Consider the following 20,777-nt stretch of genomic DNA (forward strand, 5'->3'; position numbering starts at 1 on the left):
GTTCCGCAGAGCGCCCCTATTCTGCTCTCTCACGATGTCTAATGACTACTGAGGTCGCTGATATGAAGTACCTGGCAGTAGGTGGCAGCACAACGCACCTAATGTGAAAATCGTATGTTTTTGGGGGTGTCCGAATACTTTTGATCACATAGTGTATTTCGAAAACTCCGTTTCGATATCTTGAACCGGGCTACAAGTTTCAGGTGGTTCACTCTATATTTTGTAATCAGTAACCGACCTATACCGCTCCGGTATACTTCCCAAATGACCTTTAAATTTGTCAATTCTGTCTCGTTTAGTACAACGTATTGAGTTCCGTCTGCCAGAAAGAAAGCCCTGTATAGAGTAAAAAATCTGGTTTGATACCGGGCAAGCTCGTAACTTTTCTTTCACGTAATTAGAATTGCAACTTTATCAAATTTCTTTCGTAAATCAAGGGCCACAGCATTTGTCTGGGTGCCTCTGTCAGTGAAGCTCAACTAACTGAGTTTCACAGGATCTCAGTTTACGGAAACCATGTCAGTTTTCTTCTGAAACAGCCTGTGTTATGATCTGATTTTCAGGAAGATGGTATTATTGCTACTACCTCGTTACCTAATGGAAACGTGTGTTTTTGTGTCACAAACTGTAATTGTGCCAACATTAAAGTATGCATTCATACAATCATTATTCGGCATGGCATAAATTTTCTATAGTTAGTATAATGTATCCTATGAACTCAACACTTAACCGTCTTTAAACTAAATACTAGGAAAGCGTCACTTTGAATAGATATGCCATTTTATACAGCGTGTCCCAGAAATGTTGTGGAAAACTTAGATGGTTTGTACAGGATTGTGTAGTAACAAATCAAAGGAGGAACCCGTGTCCGACAACACCATCCAGAGGCGGTATAGAGCGTCGAAGTTATAGACACCGGTGCTTGCCACTAGGCCGCCGCTTCATCAATGAAACTGACTTTGTACGCTGACGGACCGTAGGCGGAACGTCCCGCAAAGTTATTTATTATTCAGTGAGCGTGACTGATAGGGACAATCACTAGTGGAGAAGACGGAGTCAGCTGCTGCGTAGACAAGCTTTGTTTCCTATGAATGCAATTCTCTGTTGCCTAGGTTGATGATGGTTTCAGGCACGAGTTCCCATTTGCAGTTTATTTTTCTCCTGTATACCGAGAAACGGAGATTTTAGGGGGTTAGAGAAGAAAAATAAACTGCGGAAGGAAACCCATGTCCGAAACTGTCATCCATTGAAGCAACAGAGCATCGTATTGATAGGAGGCAAGGTTTTCGATGCAGCAGCTAGTTCCATATTATCCACTGGCGATCGTGGTAGTCGCGATCACTGAATAACAAAAAAACAGCGAGAAGTTCCGCTTACGTTCCGTCAGCATAAAAGTCACTTTTGCTGCTGAAGGAGTGGCCTAATAGCAGGCACCGGTGGTCATATCTTAGACACTCTGTAGTGTCGCTGGATGAGGTTACCGAACATGGATTCCTATCCTCGATTTGTTCCTCAAGACACCCTCTACAACCCCTCGAAGTTTGCCGCAACATTTCTGGGACACCCTGTATCTGAGTTCCTGGCGCAATTGGTGCTTGGAGCCCAGAATCTATACTTGACCACTGAAGAAAAACAAAATATAACTAATCATAGTAACTTTATATTACTACAATCACAGTACTAATGAAAATTGCTCTGTCCAGTGTTACGTTATCGAGTTCACTAGAAGTCTTTCTGAAACGAAACTGATTTCTTTCCCTGAGCACGAGATGAGCTCTGTATCGTCAGCAACGTTATTCTGGTATCAGACTTGTGGCCCTACACCGTCAGAGTGGCGCTGTATCAACATCACACACGTCATCTCCAGCGGACTCCTCAGGTGCCATTTCTCCTGGAATCTCCCGGAGGAAGAGTGGCTCCGATCGCCCGACCCTGCCCTCGGTAACACTAAAAAAAAAATTATCTTCTGTTAGTAGTTCTATTGTCACTGATATTCCTTACACTTTTGAATACTCGCACCATTGGAAAGGCCACGTCTTCATCTGGTAATAGCTCCATGTGTTGTTTCTCCATCTACAGCAGTAATTAGAAATTGCTGGTCTGTAATTCTAAACGAACTGTTTTGATTTCTACTGAATTCACTTTCTTGGTAGAGTCTTCTTGTATTTTGGTATTCATCTACTTTAACTTATATATTCACTCCCTACCCAAATTCAAAATACTGATGACTTTCAAACAAAATATGTTCAGATGTGCCTAGAGTTGTAAACTACTATAGGCTACTGTAGATTATCGTAAGTAAGCATAGATACGGTAGCTCCCCAATTAGGTTTATTCATTTAAGATGGTACAGGGTGTCCAGAAAAGGACTCCCTGATTTCAAAATTAAATATCTCGAAAACAAAGATCGATAGAGGAATGCAGTAAACGGTATGTTTATTGTGAAAGCTGTAAGATGTTTATACAGCAATTTGAAATAATAGTTACAAAAGCTGCTAACAGATGGCGCTGTAATCGCCGTACGTAATGCCTAGTATAAATAGTGATCCGAAGCCTAGAGCGATCAGTTCCACTATTGAAACGTGAAAGGAGGTTAGCGCACCGAAGGAAGAGATTAAAAATCATGTACTCCATTGAACAACGCGTTTTTCTGGTGCTAGAGTACCACAGGTTAGAAGAGAGTCCTACGGCAACAAGGCGAAGTTTTCAAGCACGATTTAATGTTCCAAAAGGACCCGATGCGGAAACCATCCGTACGCTCTTTGCAAAATTTCAACGAACAGGCAGCGCAACTGATGATCTAGTGGGGCATGTTGGCCGCAAGCAAACCGCAGTTACGCCTCAAAATATCGCCACAGTTTCTGGAATTATTCAGCGGAATCCAATGTCATCCGTCCGTAGAATTGCTTCTGAGACTGGTTTGAAGCGTTCCAGCACGCAGAAAATACTGAGAAAGAGCCTACACATGTTTCCATTCAAAATTCAAACGCACCAGGCCATACCCGTACGAGCTGTGCAACAAATGGTTGCCTTTGCTAATCAGATACTCACAATGATTGATAGTGAAGGATTTGATGTTGGCTGCATCTGGTTTACAGATGAAGCACACTTCCACCTGAATGGATACGTGAATAAGCAGAACTGGCGATTTTGGGGTTCCGAAAAGCCATATTGGTGTGAAGCGAAACCCCTGTATTCTCCTAAAGTTACTGTGTGGGCTGCAGTATGCAGCAAAGGCATTATTGGCCCTTTTTTCATTCGAGAAACGATCACTGGTGTACGTTACGTTGCAATTTTGGAACAATTTGTCGCCACACAGCAAGCGTTAGAGGATCGACCAGGTACTGAATGGTTTATGCAAGATGGAGCCCGACCACATCGGACCGAACAAGTCTTTCGCTTTCTTGAGGAATACTTCGGGAATCGAGTCTTTGCTTTGGAATATCCCAAATTTACTGGTGCAGGCATGGATTGGCCTCCATATTCGCCGGATTTGATTCCCTGTGACTTTTTTTTGAGGGGCACAGTGAAAGACATGGTCTACCCGAAGCATCCCGCCACGCTGGACGAGCTTGAATCGGCGATCTCTGTGGCATGTGAATCCATTTCGGTTGAGACACTACGAAATGTGATGGCGAATTTCATTCTTCGTTTGCGCCACCTCTGTAGTGCCAATGATGAACATTTTGAAAACATTGTGATGTGATTGTTTGCAAAGATTGTTTTCATACGATTATTTCACTTATGTATGCTGATATGAGCTGTACAGCGTACAGCGCCATCTGTTAGCAGCTTTTGTAACTATTATTTCAAATTGCTGTATAAACTTCTTACAGCTTTCACAATAAACATACCGTTTACTGCATTCCTCTATCGATCTTTGTTTTCGAGATATTTAATTTTGAAATCAGGGAGTCATTTCCTGGACACCCTGTAGCTGCTTTACCTGTACGTTAGGTGTGTTGAACAGCTATTGGGTTTTATCTCATTTCGATCGTTTTGTTTGTGTATACGATCAGCGTCCCATTAGATTCCCCTAGAAACCATATTCGTTGATCCATCTGAAAACTGCGTACGTATGTATAGAGGACTGCGTAACCTACAGAACATTTTAGTTCTACATAATTATCCTCCTTAGTATTAGTTAAAATAAAAGGTATTTATAGCAAAATTGATTTGTCAATGTTTAACTCAGGTTTTATTCGAAAATTGTTAATTTGTAACGCGAAACAGATGGATGTTATAGTTAAAAAAAATAGAGATTTGTCATATAGTGATACAAAACATAGTTTCGACAAGGAAGTTAAATTTAGAATATGCAAAACAAAAACATATTAAACATCGCATCCATACTTTGTCGAGCTTGTATAAAACGTGTTTCTGCTATTCCTAAACAACTTTCGCACTTATCAATAGTGGAAGGAAACCTTTGCCTCTGGTCAAGATGAAGAACGTTCTGTAGACTACAAAATAACAACAATAATTATAGTATTTTTTTCATCTGCAGTAACTGTAGTTGTACAAATCACAATAATCAACAACCAGTTGCATAAAAGAAATTTATTATCTTAACCGGTTTCATGCACCCCATCTTCAGAAGGTTCGACATATAGCATTATTTACGAGTGTCAACAATAAGATGCGAGTCTCAACAACAACATACGGTCCGTCAGCGTACAACGTCACGGCTATTAATTATGCCGTGGCACTGTACTGTATGTATTTTATTGTTGACACTCGCAAGGTACTAAGTGCCCAAAACCGGTTAAGAAATTAAATTTCTTTTATGCAGCTGGATACTGATTATTTCGATTTAAACAATAATTACTTTGATTTTCTTACGTTTATGCATGTAAACTGTACTTGCATAAAATGTAATTGTTTTGGTTACAGGAAGTGCAGCTTCTTTTTTCCTTCTAAAATGCAATTTATACTTTTTAAGGATATAAAATACACAATGGACTACCACTGAACGATGTGCGGTCCTAATTACACTACTGGCTATTAAAATTGCTACACCACAAAGATGACGTGCTACAGATGCGAAATTTAACCGACAGGAAGAAGATGCTGTGATATGCAAATGATTAGCTTTTCAGAGCATTCACACAAGGTTGGCGCCGGTGGTGACACCTACAACATGCTGACATGAGGAAAGTTTCCAGCTGATTTCTCATATACAAACAGTAGTTGACCGGCGTTGCCTGGTGAAACGTTGTTGTGATGCCTCGTGTAAGGAGGAGAAATGCGTACCATCACGTTTCCGACTTTGATAAAGGTCGGATTGTAGCCTATCGCGATTGCGGTTTATCGTATCGCGACACTGCTGCTCGCGTTGGTCGAGATCCAATGACTGTTAGCAGAATATGGAATCGATGGGTTCAGGAGGGTAATACGGAACGCCGTGCTGGATCCCAACGGTCTCGTATCACTGGCAGTCGAGATGACAGGCGTCTTATCCGCATGGCTGTAACGGATCGTGCAGCCACGTCTCGATCCCTGAGTCAGAAGATGGGTACGTTTGCAAGACAATAACCATCTGCACGAACAGTTCGACGACGTTTACAGCAGCATGGACTATCAGCTCGGAGACCATGGCTGCGGTTACCCTTGACGCTGCATCACAGACAGGAGCACCTGCGATGGTGTACTCAACGACGAACCTGGGTGCACGAGTAGCAAAACGTCATTTTTTTCGGATGAATCCAGATTCTGTTTACAGACTCACGATGGTCGCATCCGTGTTTGGCGACATCGCGGTGAACGCACATTGGAAACGTGTATTCGTCATCGCCATACTGACGTATCACCCAGCGTGACGGTATGGGGTTCCATTGGTTACACGTCTCGGTCACCTCTTGTTCGCATTGACGACACTTTGAACAGTGGACGTTACATTTCAGAAGTGTTCCGACCCGTGGCTCTACCCATCATTCGATCCCTGAGAAACCTACATTTCAGCAGGATAATGCCCGACCGCATGTTGCAGGTGCTGTACGGGCCTTTCTGTATACAGAAAATGTTCGACTTCTGCCCTGGCCAGCACATTCTCCAGATCTCTCACCAACTGAAAACGTCTGGTCAATGGTGACCGAGCAAATGGCTCGTCACAATACGCCAGTCACTACTCTTGATGAACTGTGGTATCGCGTTGAAGCTGCATGGGCAGCTGTACCTGTACACGCCATCCAAGCTCCGTTTGACTCAGTGCCTAGGCGTATCAAGACCGTTATTACGGCCAGAGGTGGTTGTTCTGGGTACTGATTTCTCAGGATCTAATGTCAGTTCTAGTATAATATATTTGTCCTATGAATACCCGTTTATCATCTGCATTTCTTCTTGTTGTAGCAATTGTAAAGGCCAGTAGTGTATGTGCAAAACAAGCAAACAAACAAACAATTCCTCTCTGACGTATATTTCTCCCCCTACCATTGCTACCATTACTACTGGTAATCTTACCATTTATTGCGTGATTTATGTACTGTACCAAAAGTGCCGGACCGTAGTTTTGAAGAGTGCATTTCTAGGTATACCTATCTATTGATGGTAGCTTGTCTGTGTCCTATTTTGCAAATTCAACATAGGAGTACGGTTAATGCAGACGTGTGTCTCTGCTTTGTTGCAGCGGAGAAGCGCGCGATGCTGGCGATGCTGTCGCGCTGGCGGCCTCTGACGTCGGCGGTGTACCAGCTGCTGCGGCCGCGCACGCCGCGTCCCGCGTCGCAGGAGGCGCTCTCTGCGGAGACTCGCGGCAGCCGACGCCCGCTGGGGCAGCCCCTTCGCTGGGGCCGCTAGCCACTCCCCACTCCACGCAAACCCTCACAAACTCAAAACTCACCGCCAGCTTCCTTAGTATGTGTGCTAGAACGATGGTTATCCTAATCTAAACGTAGTTCTGTGGTCTTCGTATTAACTTGCCTGCAGCAACTGCCTAAAGAATGAGGCGGCTGTTATGTACTAGTCTATGGTAACTTCTGATCCAATAAACAGCTACAAGCTCTTGTCGTTCGTTACGTAACTTCTCTCATTATGTGTTACGTATCAGGTAAATTACTGAAGACGAAGCAGTTACCATATCCCTCTACCTGTTTACTTCGTAATGTAGTTTTCAGCTAAATTCCTTCACTATAATATTTAACGTACTAGAAACTGAAGTCTAATAATAACTACGTACTAAGTATGACACAAAGAATAATGTTCTAAGAGGTTCGGTGTAGAAAAAATGTACCGTAAAAGTCTTTTGATAGTGTACACATACTCTGGATTGTAAAGGCCTTATAGTAAAAAGTTTTGTTCTCCTTTCCTCCCGAAACCATTTTCGAAAACAAATACGTTTGAATATTGCAATGTACTGTCTGTCTAAACGAATCATTGTCAAATTATAAAAAAATTGTAAAACTGAATCATGTTAACTATTATTTATTATTGAACTTACATGTGTATCTTAGGAAGTATCAGTATTAGTGGACAAACATCTTAACGATGGCTTCGTTTATTAACTTATGTAAAGTAAAACCGACTTTATTATAATTATTTAGAACAATTGTCTTATTTATTTCTTTATCATACCACCTCTGTCCATAAATATTTGTTTTAAATTTCAGACTTTATAAAAATGTTACGTCCTTAGTATAGTATATTGGAAACAACACAACTCATTTGTGCATTCCCAGTCGCTAGTTAAAAAGCACACTACTAGCGTTTCTCTTACATTTGCCACTCTCTAAACATACACTCCTGGAAATTGAAATAAGAACACCGTGAATTCATTGTCCCAGGAAGGGGAAACTTTATTGACACATTCCTGGGGTCAGATACATCACATGATCACAGTGACAGAACCACAGGCACATAGACACAGGCAACAGAGCATGCACAATGTCGGCACTAGTACAGTGTACATCCACCTTTCGCAGCAATGCAGGCTGCTATTCTCCCATGGAGACGATCGTAGAGATGCTGGATGTAGTCCTGTGGAACGGCTTGCCATGCCATTTCCACCTGGCGCCTCAGTTGGACCAGCGTTCGTGCTGGACGTGCAGACCGCGTGAGACGCCGCTCCATCCAGTCCCAAACATGCTCAATGGGGGACAGATCCGGAGATCTTGCTGGCCAGGGTAGTTGACTTACACCTTCTAGAGCACGTTGGGTGGCACGGGATACATGCGGACGTGCATTGTCCTGTTGCAACAGCAAGTTCCCTTGCCGGTCTAGGAATGGTAGAACGATGGGTTCGATGACGGTTTGGATGTACCGTGCACTATTCAGTGTCCCCTCGACGATCACCAGTGGTGTACGGCCAGTGTAGGAGATCGCTCCCCACACCATGATGCCGGGTGTTGGCCCTGTGTGCCTCGGTCGTATGCAGTCCTGATTGTGGCGCTCACCTGCACGGCGCCAAACACACATACGACCATCATTGGCACCAAGGCAGAAGCGACTCTCATCGCTGAAGACGACACGTCTCCATTCGTCCCTCCATTCACGCCTGTCGCGACACCACTGGAGGCGGGCTGCACGATGTTGGGGCGTGAGCGGAAGACGGCCTAACGATGTGCGGGACCGTAGCCCAGCTTCATGGAGACGATTGCGAATGGTCCTCGCCGATACCCTAGGAGCAACAGTGTCCCTAATTTGCTGGGAAGTGGTGGTGCGGTCCCCTACGGCACTGCGTAGGATCCTACGGTCTTGGCGTGCATCCGTGCGTCGCTGCGGTCTGGTCTCAGGTCGACGGGCACGTGCACCTTCCGCCGACCACTGGCGACAACATCGATGTACTGTGGAGACCTCACGCCCCACGTGTTGAGCAATTCGGCGGTACGTCCACCCGGCCTCCCGCATGCCCACTATACGCCCTCGCACAAAGTCCGTCAACTGCACATACGGTTCACGTCCACGCTGTCGCGGCATGCTACCAGTGATAAAGACTGCGATGGAGCTCCGTATGCCACGGCAAACTGGCTGACACTGACGGCGGCGGTGCACAAATGCTGCGCAGCTAGCACCATTCGACGGCCAACACCGCGGTTCCTGGTATGTCCGCTGTGCCGTGCGTGTGATCATTGCTTGTACAGCCCTCTCGCAGTGTCCGGAGCAAGTATGGTGGGTCTGACACACCGGTGTCGATGTGTTCTTTTTTCCATTTCCAGGAGTGTATATTCGAATAGTTACTCCATCATCGATTGAAATTTATCAAACATACATTCAACATGCATAGAACAACGGGATTTAGTTTTACGAAAAAAGAATTATGTACAGGAAAGACTGAAATAACCTCTAATTGAAAACAATAAAATGGTTAAAATGGTTCTAAGCACTATGGGACTTAACATCTGAGGTCATCAGTCCCCGAGACTTAGAACTACTTAAACCTACCTAACCTAAGGCATCACACACATCCATGCCCGAGGCAGGATTCGAACCTGCGACCGTAGCAGCCGCGGAGTTCCGTACTGAAGCGCCTAGAACCTCTCGGCCACAGCGGCCGGTGAATGACAATAAACCAGGGAATTTGGTCTTAAAGAAGCTCAGTAACAAACAGGCAGAATAAAAGGTAAAAGTCTTAAAATTCCATTTAGTATTGCAATAATGAAATTGCTGGCCTTGCATCAAAACTCACTCATTATGGAAGACTGTTTAAAAAGGCATTTGCAGTTGTCTTTGTTCATTAATGTACTGTACCAGTAATTAGCAACATCACTCTCACTGCTTAAGCGAAAACATTTTAACATTTCTAGAATGAAATTTTCACTTTGCAGTGGAGTGTGTGCTTTTATGAAACTTCCTGGCAGATTAAAACTGTGTGCCAGACCGAGACTCGAACTCGGGACCTTTGCCTTTCGCGGGCAAGTGCTCTACCATATTTTTTTTTCCATTTTGTTCGTTGTTGATCGTTGTGTTTGGTCGTTCCGGACGTCACATGACATCCAGTCAAGTTCGTTTGTTGATCCTTCTAATCATTTTTTTTTTAACGTAGACCAACCAGCTCTCTGACCGAACACGCTGAGTTACCGTGCTGGCATCCATCTGAGCTACCGAAGCACGACTCACGCCCCGCCCTTACAGCTTTACTTCTGCCAGGACCTCGTCTCCTACCTTCCAAACTTTACAGAGGCTCTTCTCGCAGGAGAACTAAGTTTGGAAGGTAGGAGACGAGATACTGACAGAAGTAAAGCTGTGAGGGCAGGGCGTGAGTCGTGCTTGGGTAGGTCAGATGGTAGAGCACTTGTCCGCGAAAGGCAAAGGTACCGAGTTCGAGTTTCGGTCCGGCACACAGTTTTAATCTGCCAGGAAGTTTCATTTTAACATTTGTTATTTACTGTTTTCCACTCTCAAATTTATTCTTCATAGTTCCGTGGAGCTTCATGGCGAAGTGTGTGCTTCACGCTACTACGTACAAGTCTTCATTTCAGTTCTACACGAATGAATATTTGAATAAATTTATACTTACATTTAAAATGCAGCATTTAAATGGTTTAAGGAATGACAATAACTGTGCGTCAAAGAAGTATACCGCTTCGAGTGCTACTCTGAAAGTACCTGGCAATGAAGAATAAAATTTGATAAAATCAACTCACTCCACGTCAGGAAGGGACGAGCGATTCATTGTGCGCAATGAGAGAGTACTTTGCGGCTTGGTCAGTGAGCTCTGTGTCTTTATCCACCACGAGCTGTAGATATTCTCTCCTTTGTACACGGAGCACTATCTCTTTCTTTTTGCAAATGTAATAGTTATTGTGTTTGCGTCAGTCACAATGAACACTAAAATGCTAAATAACCGTCTTCATACGTCTACTAACACGAAAATAGTAGTATGCTTCATGCTGCATACTACAGATCATTGCGCCAGCATAGCGCTGTTAACTAGAGTGTCAGATGGTAGACTGTTTCTTGCTTCTGTGTTTATCCTATTACACGAATTCTTGCGTCTAACGTACGCCAGTATATATTGAGTTAGTAATTCGATACACAATTTATTGGAAAGTCGTCTTAAGAATGGGTTGTGAATTCCGCTGCTTTGAGAGTCCTGTACAACAGCAGATATAATGTCATGTACCCACTTCGGAGTCTAACCACAATTTCCAGAAACCTGGTTCTGTGATTCATACAAGTACATCACGTATTACATCTCTCAGCGTCTCAGTGGCTGTTAACTAGTCCAAGTGTTTTTCGAATTGGAGCAAAATGGCTCTGAGCACTATGGGACTTAACTGCTGTGGTCATCAGTCCCCTAGAACTTAGAACTACTTAAACCTAACTAACCTAAGGACATCACACACATCCATGCCCGAGGCAGGATTCGAACCTGCGGCCGTAGTGGTCACGCGGTTCCAGACTGTAGCGCCTAGAACCGCACGGCCACTCCGGCCGGCGAATTGGAGCAGTCAGAGGCACTGTGTTTTCAACTTCTCAACTTTTCCTTTTAACATAATTCTCATTTATTGTTCAATTTGCTTTGCGCATTTTTGATCAGGTTACATGTTTCGATAACTCTGGATCATCTTCAGTAAAACTAAATGCTTACCACGTAATATTTTACTATAAGTAGAAAAGAAAAGAATCGTACCTAAATGTAGACTTTGCTTAAGTAGTTGTGTCAGCAACCCGTCTTGTCTACTCAGAGCTATTGTGTCTTGCAACTGCGGTCATTTTTTTGGTTGGTTGGTTGATTGGTTGATTTGGGGGAGGGGACTAAACAGCAAGGTCATCGGTCCCATCGGGTTGGGGAAGGATAAGGAAGTCGGCTGTGCCCCTTCAAAGGAAGCACCCCGGCATTTGCCTGAAGCGATTTAGGAAAACCACGGAAAACCCAAATCAGGAAGGTCGGACGCGGGTCTGAACCGTCGTCCTCCCGAAAGTGGTCAGACGTTTTCAGTAGGCATATGTCGGAGGTAGAGGAGAGGGGGGAAGGAGAAATGGAGTGAGACTGATTGAGGAGAGGGGACCGGAAACAGCGAGGGGTGGTGGGGATATCATGAGTTTCACAAGAGCAGTCGTGTTACAATTATAGGACCTATAATCATGTAAAAATTATCGTTGAGACACTAATAGTGTAGAACAGTTGGTGTGGTACATAAAATGTAAACCGCATAAAATAGTGAAATTAAAAAAATGGAGCGAGAGGAATTGGAAGTGGGTAAAGAAGACGAAGGAGAGAGGGTGGGAAAGAGGGATAGTGGCAGAGATGCTTTGGGTTTAACAAGAGAGGGGTTATACTAAAATTGCAAAAGTCCGTTGTGTAAAAGCTTTCTTTTAAAATACCAGTACAGATGCACAGATAAAAACGTATATTATAAGAGACACCTCCTGACAATGTTGGAAGAAACTGAGATTTTTACACACCGGTTACACGAGCCTCTCAACATATTATTTAGCAGAACGATTTTATTAACAGTGCATCTTTAGAAACCTTGAAAGCCTATTCCAATCGTCCATCTCATCGCCGCGCACGTAAATCGACACCCCCACTCACCGAGAAGAGAAAGCGGCAGCGCATCGACTCGTACACCGTCCCAGCATCAGCCCGGCGCGGCTTGTACACTGGCTTCCGTACATTCTGCGAAATTGCTAGCTGTACGACTCCACGAAGCAGAACTCTATCTAATTAACTAAAAAAAGTGTTACATCCTGTCCCCTATAACTTTATTTTTGGCACATATTTCACTTTTACAATTTATTGATTTATACTATTAACTGTTTTATACAGTCAATGTTTTTAAAATTTATAGCATTTAATGACACTTCATGCAGTTCTAAGTCCTCTGCATAGTTCCACTTCTGTAATTTTACAATCTTGATGTGTTTCACTACTTATACATCCATTGTTCTAGGCCTATGCTTCCAATATTTTAACGGTAAAATGTTTTTACACCATTTCCCTGTTTATTCTTTCAGGGTAAGACCTTATGACTTTATAATTTCAAATTTTACACTTTCAGTATTTTAATATACTCATTAAGATTTCGCTAGTTTATTTCCACTTCTATAACCTACTATTTTATCCCCCTTTTGCTGTTTTAAGCATCTGTCCTGCTATTCTAACGGAAGTTTTTTTTTTTTACACAATGGATTTTTTGCAGTTTTAGTATAAACCCTGTCTCTTGTTAAACCCGTAGTATCGTTGCCAGTATCCCTCCCTCCCACCCTTTCTCCCTTGTCTTCTTTGCCCACTCCCAGTCCCCCGGCTCAATTTCCTAATTTCACTATTTTATGCCGTTTACATTCTACATATCTATCGTCTCAACGAGAATATTTACATAATTAGACGTTTTATAATATTAGCACAACCGCTCTTGTTAAACTCATGACATCCCCACCACTCGTCACTGTTTCTGGTCTCCCCCCCCCCCCCTCCCAAATCAGTCTCAATCCACTTCCCGTTCCCCCACCTCCCCTATTTCCCACATATACGTATTTGAAACAATTACCACAGCTGCCAGATGCAGTAGTTATGGGTACGCAAGACGGGTTGCTGACGCAACTAATTAGCTAAAATCTACATTTATATACATTTTTTTCTTTTCTAATTACTGCAAAATAATAGATGGTACATATTTGTATGTATGTATGTATTAACCCAGGGACTTAGAAACGACGGAGAGACTTCTTTCCGCCGTAGCCCTCAGTGGTTCACAACCCCACAGCAGGCCACACCAGTCCACCCACTCCACCGCCGCTCCTCACCGAACCCAGCGTTATTGTGCGGTTCGGCTCCCAGTTGACCCCCCCACGAACGTCTCATACCAGACGAGTGTACCCCAATTGTTTGCGTGGTGTACGCGTACGTGGAGACAGTGTTTGTTCAGCAATCGCCGATATAGTGTAACTGAGGCAGAATAAGGCGAACCAGCACGCATTCGCCGATGTAGATGGAAAACAGCCTTAACAACCATCCACAGGCTGGCCGACACGCCGGACCTCGACACCAATGCGCTGGGCAGATTCGTGCCGGGGACCGGCACTCCTTCCCGCTCGGGAAGCAGCGCGTTAGACTGCGCGGCTAGCCGAGTGGGCTGGTACATACTTAGTTGTACTTCGTTTCAGAAATGAAGATGATCCACAGTGATCTAACATATAATCTAATGGCTCTAAGCACTATGGGACTTAACATCTCAGGTCATCAGTCCCCTAGAACTTAGAACTACTTAAACCTAACTAACCTAAGGACATCACACACATCCATGCCCGAGGCAGGATTCGAACCTGCGACCGTAGCAGTCCCACGGTTCCGGACTGAAGCGTCCAGAACCGCACGGCCACCGCGGCCGGCATATAATCTAATGAAAAATGTGCAACTTAGACGGAACAATAAATGAGGATTATCTTAAATTTCAATGCAGTTGCTAAATCTTTCAAGATGATTATGTTGGCTATGGTGTTAATATTTTCTGTTACATATACTCTTCTTAACCCAAACATTCTGAGCACTACACGTGGCCGAACGGTTCTAGGCGCTTCAGTCTGGAACCGTGCGACCGCTACGGTCGCATGTGCGAATCCTGCCTCGGGCATGCATGTGTGTGATGTTCTTAGGTTAGTAAGTTTTAAGTAGTTCTAAGTCCTAGGGGACTGATGACCTCAGATGTTAAGTCCCATAGTTCTCAGAGCCATTTGAAACATTTGAGCACTACAAACCGCGAGACGGAACTCCGTCTCGTGGCTTGGCGGGCATAAAATGTGGTCAAGTAAAAATACAAGCGGACTAGAGACGACTGGGGAATACTTCTAGCTATGATATATATAAAAAAAATGGGAAAATTCTCTCACATAAGCGGCTCTGACAAAGGGCAAATTGTTAGGGCCCGGTGCGTGGCAACGACCATTGTGGAATCGTCGAAAATGACCGGTTGGCCGGCCGGTGTGGCTGAGCGGTTCAGGGGCTTCAGCCTGGAACCGCGCGACCGCTACGGTCGCAGGTTCGAATCCTGCCTCGGGCATGGATGTGTGTGATGTCTTTAGGTTAGTTAGGTTTAAGTAGTTCTAAGTTCTAGGGGACTGATGACCTCAGATGTTAAGTCCCATAGTGCTCAGAGCCATTTGAACCATTTTTGACCGGTTGTTTGCGTGCTGTTATCGTGACCATTTGTGGAAAGTGGTTGAAAGACGACGAAACCACAAGCAGGCGACAAGTTGTTGGATGAACACGTGTCATCAGAAAACGTGGAGGTTGGAAGCTTGTCCGCTCTATAAAGCAGGAAAGCAGGATAGGTGGCGATTTTAGCAGATCTGCTGCTCCTGGCACAACTGTTTCGCGGTACACCGTTCGGCGCACATCGTCGAACATTGGGCTCAGTATACACCACGTCACGGACACAGGCCAAGGGGGAGGGGAGACGAGAGGGAGGGAGGTTTCCATGGGACTTGTGCTAATAATCGTAGGCACAAAGAGAGCTGTGGACTACGTGAACATCATTTAGACTTATGTTTGATGTCTTTCCTGACAGCAATGGCATCTTCCAGTAGGATAACTGTCCACATCACAAGATCCGAATCATGCTGCATTGGTTTGAGGAGCATGATGGTAAACTCACGCTGACGCCTTGGACACGAAATTCACCTTATCTGAACTAGACAGAACACATCTGGGAGGTTATCTGACGTCAGCTCCACAACACAAACCACTGGTCCTTGACTTGCGTGACCTGCGCATAGACATCTGGTGCCACATATCTCCAGAGTTGTACCAAGGACTTGTCGAATCCATGCCACGCAGAACTGCTGCTGTATAGCGTTCCAGAGGGGCCAAACACGCTAATAAACGCGTCGTCATAATGTTTTGGCTCATCAGCGTAAGCCTAGTAGTTGTAGCACTAACTTATAATCTCACGATCGCCAGCTTGATTAACCCTCCGAAAGTCGCGCCCTTTGCCTCTCATCCATAGTCGCGCTGCCCTTGTTGGGGTGTATATCAGTTTTTACTAGCAAAACTTTCCAACTATGTGGGCGCTTTGTAAACTCATAGATAAAGTACGAAACAACCAATTTTATGTATGTAATTGCTATATAAATAAAAGTCGTGTGACGAGGTCCTCCCGTCGGGTAGACCGCTAACCTGGTGCAAGTCTTTGATTTGACGCAACTTCGGCGACTTGCGCGTCGATGGGGATTAAATGATAATGATTAGGACAACACAATACTCAGTCCCTGAACGGAGAAGAATCTCCGACCCAGCCGGGAATCGAACCCGTGCCCTTAGGATTGACAGTCTGTCGCGCTGACCACATTTTTTTATCTCATTTTGTTCGTTTCATCTGCCCGGGGGGGACGTCGCAATACACCCGTTTCAGTTCGTCGTTGATCCGTTAACTCAGTTTTTTTTATTACAGAGGGTAGCTAACCCTCTGACCTAACACGCTGAGCTACCGCGCCGGCAACCACTCAGCCACCAGGGGCGGACATGTAATTGCTATGATTCTCGTCTTCTGTTGTTATGATGACAGATGGCCAGTGCTAAATAGAAACATGTATTGCAGGCTTGGCAGTGAAGTCGGTAAGGAGCTGGCTGCATAGTCTGTATGTGCAACGACTGAAATAATTAGTAGTCGTTGGTAAAAAATAATGTATATTGTACTTAACTTGTGTTTCAGGCTTCTTCATATGCTGCATACATACAATTACAAACATGTCTAGAGAGGCATTACTTATGCCATACTTGACTAAGCACCTTGTTAGAGGTTACTTCCTATCAGCTGAAGGCTATGTTACATTCCTAGTTGACGTCCGGAGCAAGAGAGGACGATAGCTCGCTAGATACTCGTCACAAGCCGCTGAGCAGCGAAAGCGGCGCTAGTCGCGACTCAGGGGACCAGCGATATCTGTTACGGACTGCGGTCGATATCTGCAACCCCTAACAAGTGTTCTATCGAACGTTGATACCATACTAATAAACTTACAGAATTATAAAGTGAAACAAATAAGTGACAAGGAACTCGGGAGTGCTGACTTCTAACCGCTAGAGTACCTGAGAGGTGCGCGGGACTAAAGGCAGGTTAACAGTTCCTGTATTCAATTTTTGGTATTCGTTGGTGAGAAACATTGAGAAGTACTGAAATCGATCTGAAAATGCTCGTGCGGATGTTCGATCGTCATTTACGCCGTATGTATTGCGCCTGTGATTGCAATTCAGCTCACTAATCTTCGTATTCTGCCATGCTTAATATCAGAATAATAATTAACGTACTAAGTACGGAAAGCGTATTCAATTCTGTTCCAATTCTCATGTAAATGTAGTAACGTAGTAAGAGATATTACGAAAAATATCGGTATTGGTTCGATTTCGGGGCTTCTGATTGCCAACCTAGCGACCACGCGGCGATCGGACGCCGTTGCGGCCGACTCACATGTAAATAGAGGGTTGCCAACTTCGTTACATTATCCCCACACTTGATGCTATAAACATTATAAAATCCTGATGCCTGACAGTTTGGCTAAGTTCAGTAGGTTACCCTGTTTCTATATTTTAAAATTTCTGCAGCGTGACAGTTAGCAGCACAGAAAAGTCCGAATTTTGCTGATTGATAAGGTCAGTCCCATTCTTGCTGCAACATTGAGAATAGTTTTTGGGGCGGGAGGGTGGGTTGTAGGCAAGCATGAAGGCATTATCTTCCCTCCCAGCTACATTTCGTTACATGAAGCCACATCTGTCTATTTTTAATAACACTAGGAAAATTGCTGCTCCGATGCCCCGCAATCGAACCGCTATCAATATAAGTTAAACTCAAATTTATTCCCCTCCAAAAATGTTATACGTATCTGCTCATCTACGCTCTCTCTCTCATCTTCGATTATCAACTTTTTCCAGTGGAATATTAGCCTCGATGAAAGCTCGAGTTGTTGATAAAATGAATTCTTCTTTATCACTGTTCGCTCGTTCTGCCGCTGCACTGGCGTCTGTGAGAGTAATTTGTCTTTTGACACTTGTCTTCGTTAGCGCCTTCTCCTTATTCTTCTTATGGGAAGTGCTATTGCATTATTTGCACGGAAGTATATTTCTAGTTTTTTCAAACACGCAAGATCCTACTGATGAAATTTATTTTCCTCTAGCAAAAACTGTCACTAATATAATACGCGGTGCATCGTTCAGTGTCTTACTTCCCTGCGCAGGAAATGATACGATATAAGATATCGATACATATCAAAGTCTTGTGGAACCATTTGCCATCGATATCTGGAATTGATTGCCATAACTTGAATCGAATTCCAGTCATTAACTTCAAATGATGTGATTTCACACAATTTCATTTATCATTTCGCGCTTTTTCTTAAAGTCAAATAGTTTCACGTTTTGAGCAAGATCTTTAAAATCTCGTAATAATTTCACGATTTCGATCTCTGCAAGAAACAAGTGCCTCTATTCATAAAGTACGGTTACGCGCAGACATTTGAGGTACTTCTCGTATGTGACTATGTCATGAGTTTCATATTACGAAAGTACGTCTAACAAAGGACGAATAGAAATTGAATTACACGTTTGAAATTATTTCTGACGCACTACACCAAACAGTATCGGGATCGACTGATGCAGAAGTCGATTAACATTACTACAAATTCTCACTGAATTTCTTGGGAAGTTTGATTATCCTGCTGTACAACATGAATTTTAAAACTTTTTGCTGTTTCCATAATGTTTCTTTCTGGGCGTCTCTTTTTGTTGTGTGAAATATTTAGCACATGAGGACCTATACGAGAATTTACGGTCCTCTGAACTTGTCAGTGGAAGAGTGTACACAAAAGCGTATGTGATGGCATCCTAGAACGAACATGCCACTAACGGCAATTAAGCGCATTCCCACGAAGTTAATGGTGCGTGTCTGGCACAATGTCACGCGCACGGCCTCACTATGCTATTGAGATTACAAACACTGCAAACCTTCAGACTAATCCGGTGTATTAAATACCTTCGTTAATGTCAAAACGAAATTACTTGGTCTGAAGCTAGAAAATACCTCTTTCAAGCCTAAAAATAAATATGTGAGGTATTCGTGTTTCAGCGTTTACACACTATATTTATTGTAATGGAATGAAAACACAGTTCAGTTGTGAATAATTTGTCTTTTCTATTGAACGACCGGTTTCGGCAGCTGGCAGCTACAGCATCAGGCGCTACAAAATTACTGAAAATTCATGAATGTGTAGCAGTCGGGCCAGTCAGTCAAGGGGGATCGTATCCACGCGAGACAATGAATGGAAGCGTAGATGCAGCAACCGGGAAACTCGCCTCGACAACCGACAAGAGAGTATTTCAAATCACTATTTCCAGTCGTCCACTGTCAGTGGTGTCGCTCGTTACTCCACCTCAAGCGTAGCGTTGTATTGACTACAGAAATATGTGGCTTGCGATGAACTGCTCGACCATTTGCCCCATTCTTTTAAAAGCCCTACGCGGGGTCATTGTGCTAGCTGGCCGGCTGGTGTCACTTTGGAGATCACGAGTGATTCCTTCCTGTGATTTCACGCGAATTTTTACAACCACCCTATGCTAGACAGTCCCCGTCCGTAAGCACATGATATCTGCTTGGTCTCGGTTTAGCTGTGCTTATTCCTTTACATTTCCCATTCAGAATCATAACACTAACAGTCAGCTTGAACAGCTTTAAAGAGGTTGAAATGTTCCTGATGGATGCTACTCCTGTGACAACCAGTGACTAGTCCATGTTCGAAGCCATTGAGCCCTCCTGGCAGACTCATTCAGATGTTCCTGCTCGTCTACTGACAACACCATACCACCCGCCTCCTTTTATCTGGCAGGTCCACTTCTAGTGACATGTAGTTGTCTATTGCGCATTACACGGGGGTATCCGGATACTTTTGATCAGATGCTGTATACACCATGTGATCAAAAGTATCCGGATACCTGATTGAAAATTACTTACAAGTTCGTGGCGCCCTCGATCGGTAATGCTGGAATTCAGTATGGTGTTGGACCACCCTTAGCCTTGAAGATAGCTTCCACTCTAGCCGGCATACGTTCAGTCAGGTGCTGGAAGGTTTCTTGGTGAATGGCAGCCCATTCTTCACGGAGTGCTACGCCGAGAAGAGGTATCGATGCCGGTCGGTGAGGACTGGCACGAAGTCGGCGTTCCGAAACATCCCAAAGCTGTTCTATAGGATTCAGGTCAGGACTTTGTGCAGGCCAGTCATTACGGGGATGTTATTGTCGTGTAACCACGCCGCCACAGGCCGTGCATTATGAACACGTGCTCGATCGTGTTTAAAGAAGCAGTGGCCAGCCTCGAATTGCTCTTGAACAGCGGGAAGCAAGAAGGTGCTTAAAACATCAATGTAGGCCTATGCTATGGTAGTACCACGCAAAACAACAAGGAGTGCAAGCCCTCTCCATGAAAAATACGACCACACCATAACACCGCAGCCTCCGAATTTTACTGTTGGCTCTACACACGCTGGCAGATGACGTTCACAGGGCATTCGCCATAACCACACCCTGCCATCGGATCGCCACATTGTGTACGATGATTCATCATTCTATATTACGTTTTTTCACTGTTCAATCGTCCAATGTTTACGCTCCTTACACCAAGCGAGGCGTGGTTTGGCATTACCCAGCGTGATGTGTGTCTTATGAGCGGCTGCTCGGCCATGAAATCCAAGTTTTCTCACCCCCCTGCCTAAGTGTCATAGTACTTGCAGTTGATCCCGATGCAGTTTGGAATTCCTGTGTGATGGTCTGGATAGATGTCTGCCTATTACACATTACTATCCTCTTTGACAGTCGGCGGTCTTTGTCAGTTAACAGACGATTTCAGCCTGTACGCTTTTGT

The 20,777-nt window shown here is 44.2% G+C and overlaps 1 protein-coding gene across 1 annotated transcript in view; it reads left to right on the forward strand.

Moving 5' to 3' along the window:
• LOC124722984 overlaps positions 1 to 7,514 on the forward strand; it is a 272,606-nt gene extending 265,092 nt beyond the window's left edge. The window contains exon 3 of the mRNA XM_047248153.1: positions 6,626 to 7,514. Coding sequence (XP_047104109.1) covers positions 6,626 to 6,795 — 170 coding nt within the window. The 3' untranslated portion in view covers positions 6,796 to 7,514. The remainder of the gene's footprint in view (positions 1 to 6,625) is intronic.
• Positions 7,515 to 20,777: the final 13,263 nt, after the last annotated feature.

This window comes from Schistocerca piceifrons, chromosome X, assembly GCF_021461385.2.
Source record: "Schistocerca piceifrons isolate TAMUIC-IGC-003096 chromosome X, iqSchPice1.1, whole genome shotgun sequence".
Taxonomy (NCBI): Eukaryota; Metazoa; Arthropoda; class Insecta; order Orthoptera; family Acrididae; genus Schistocerca; species Schistocerca piceifrons.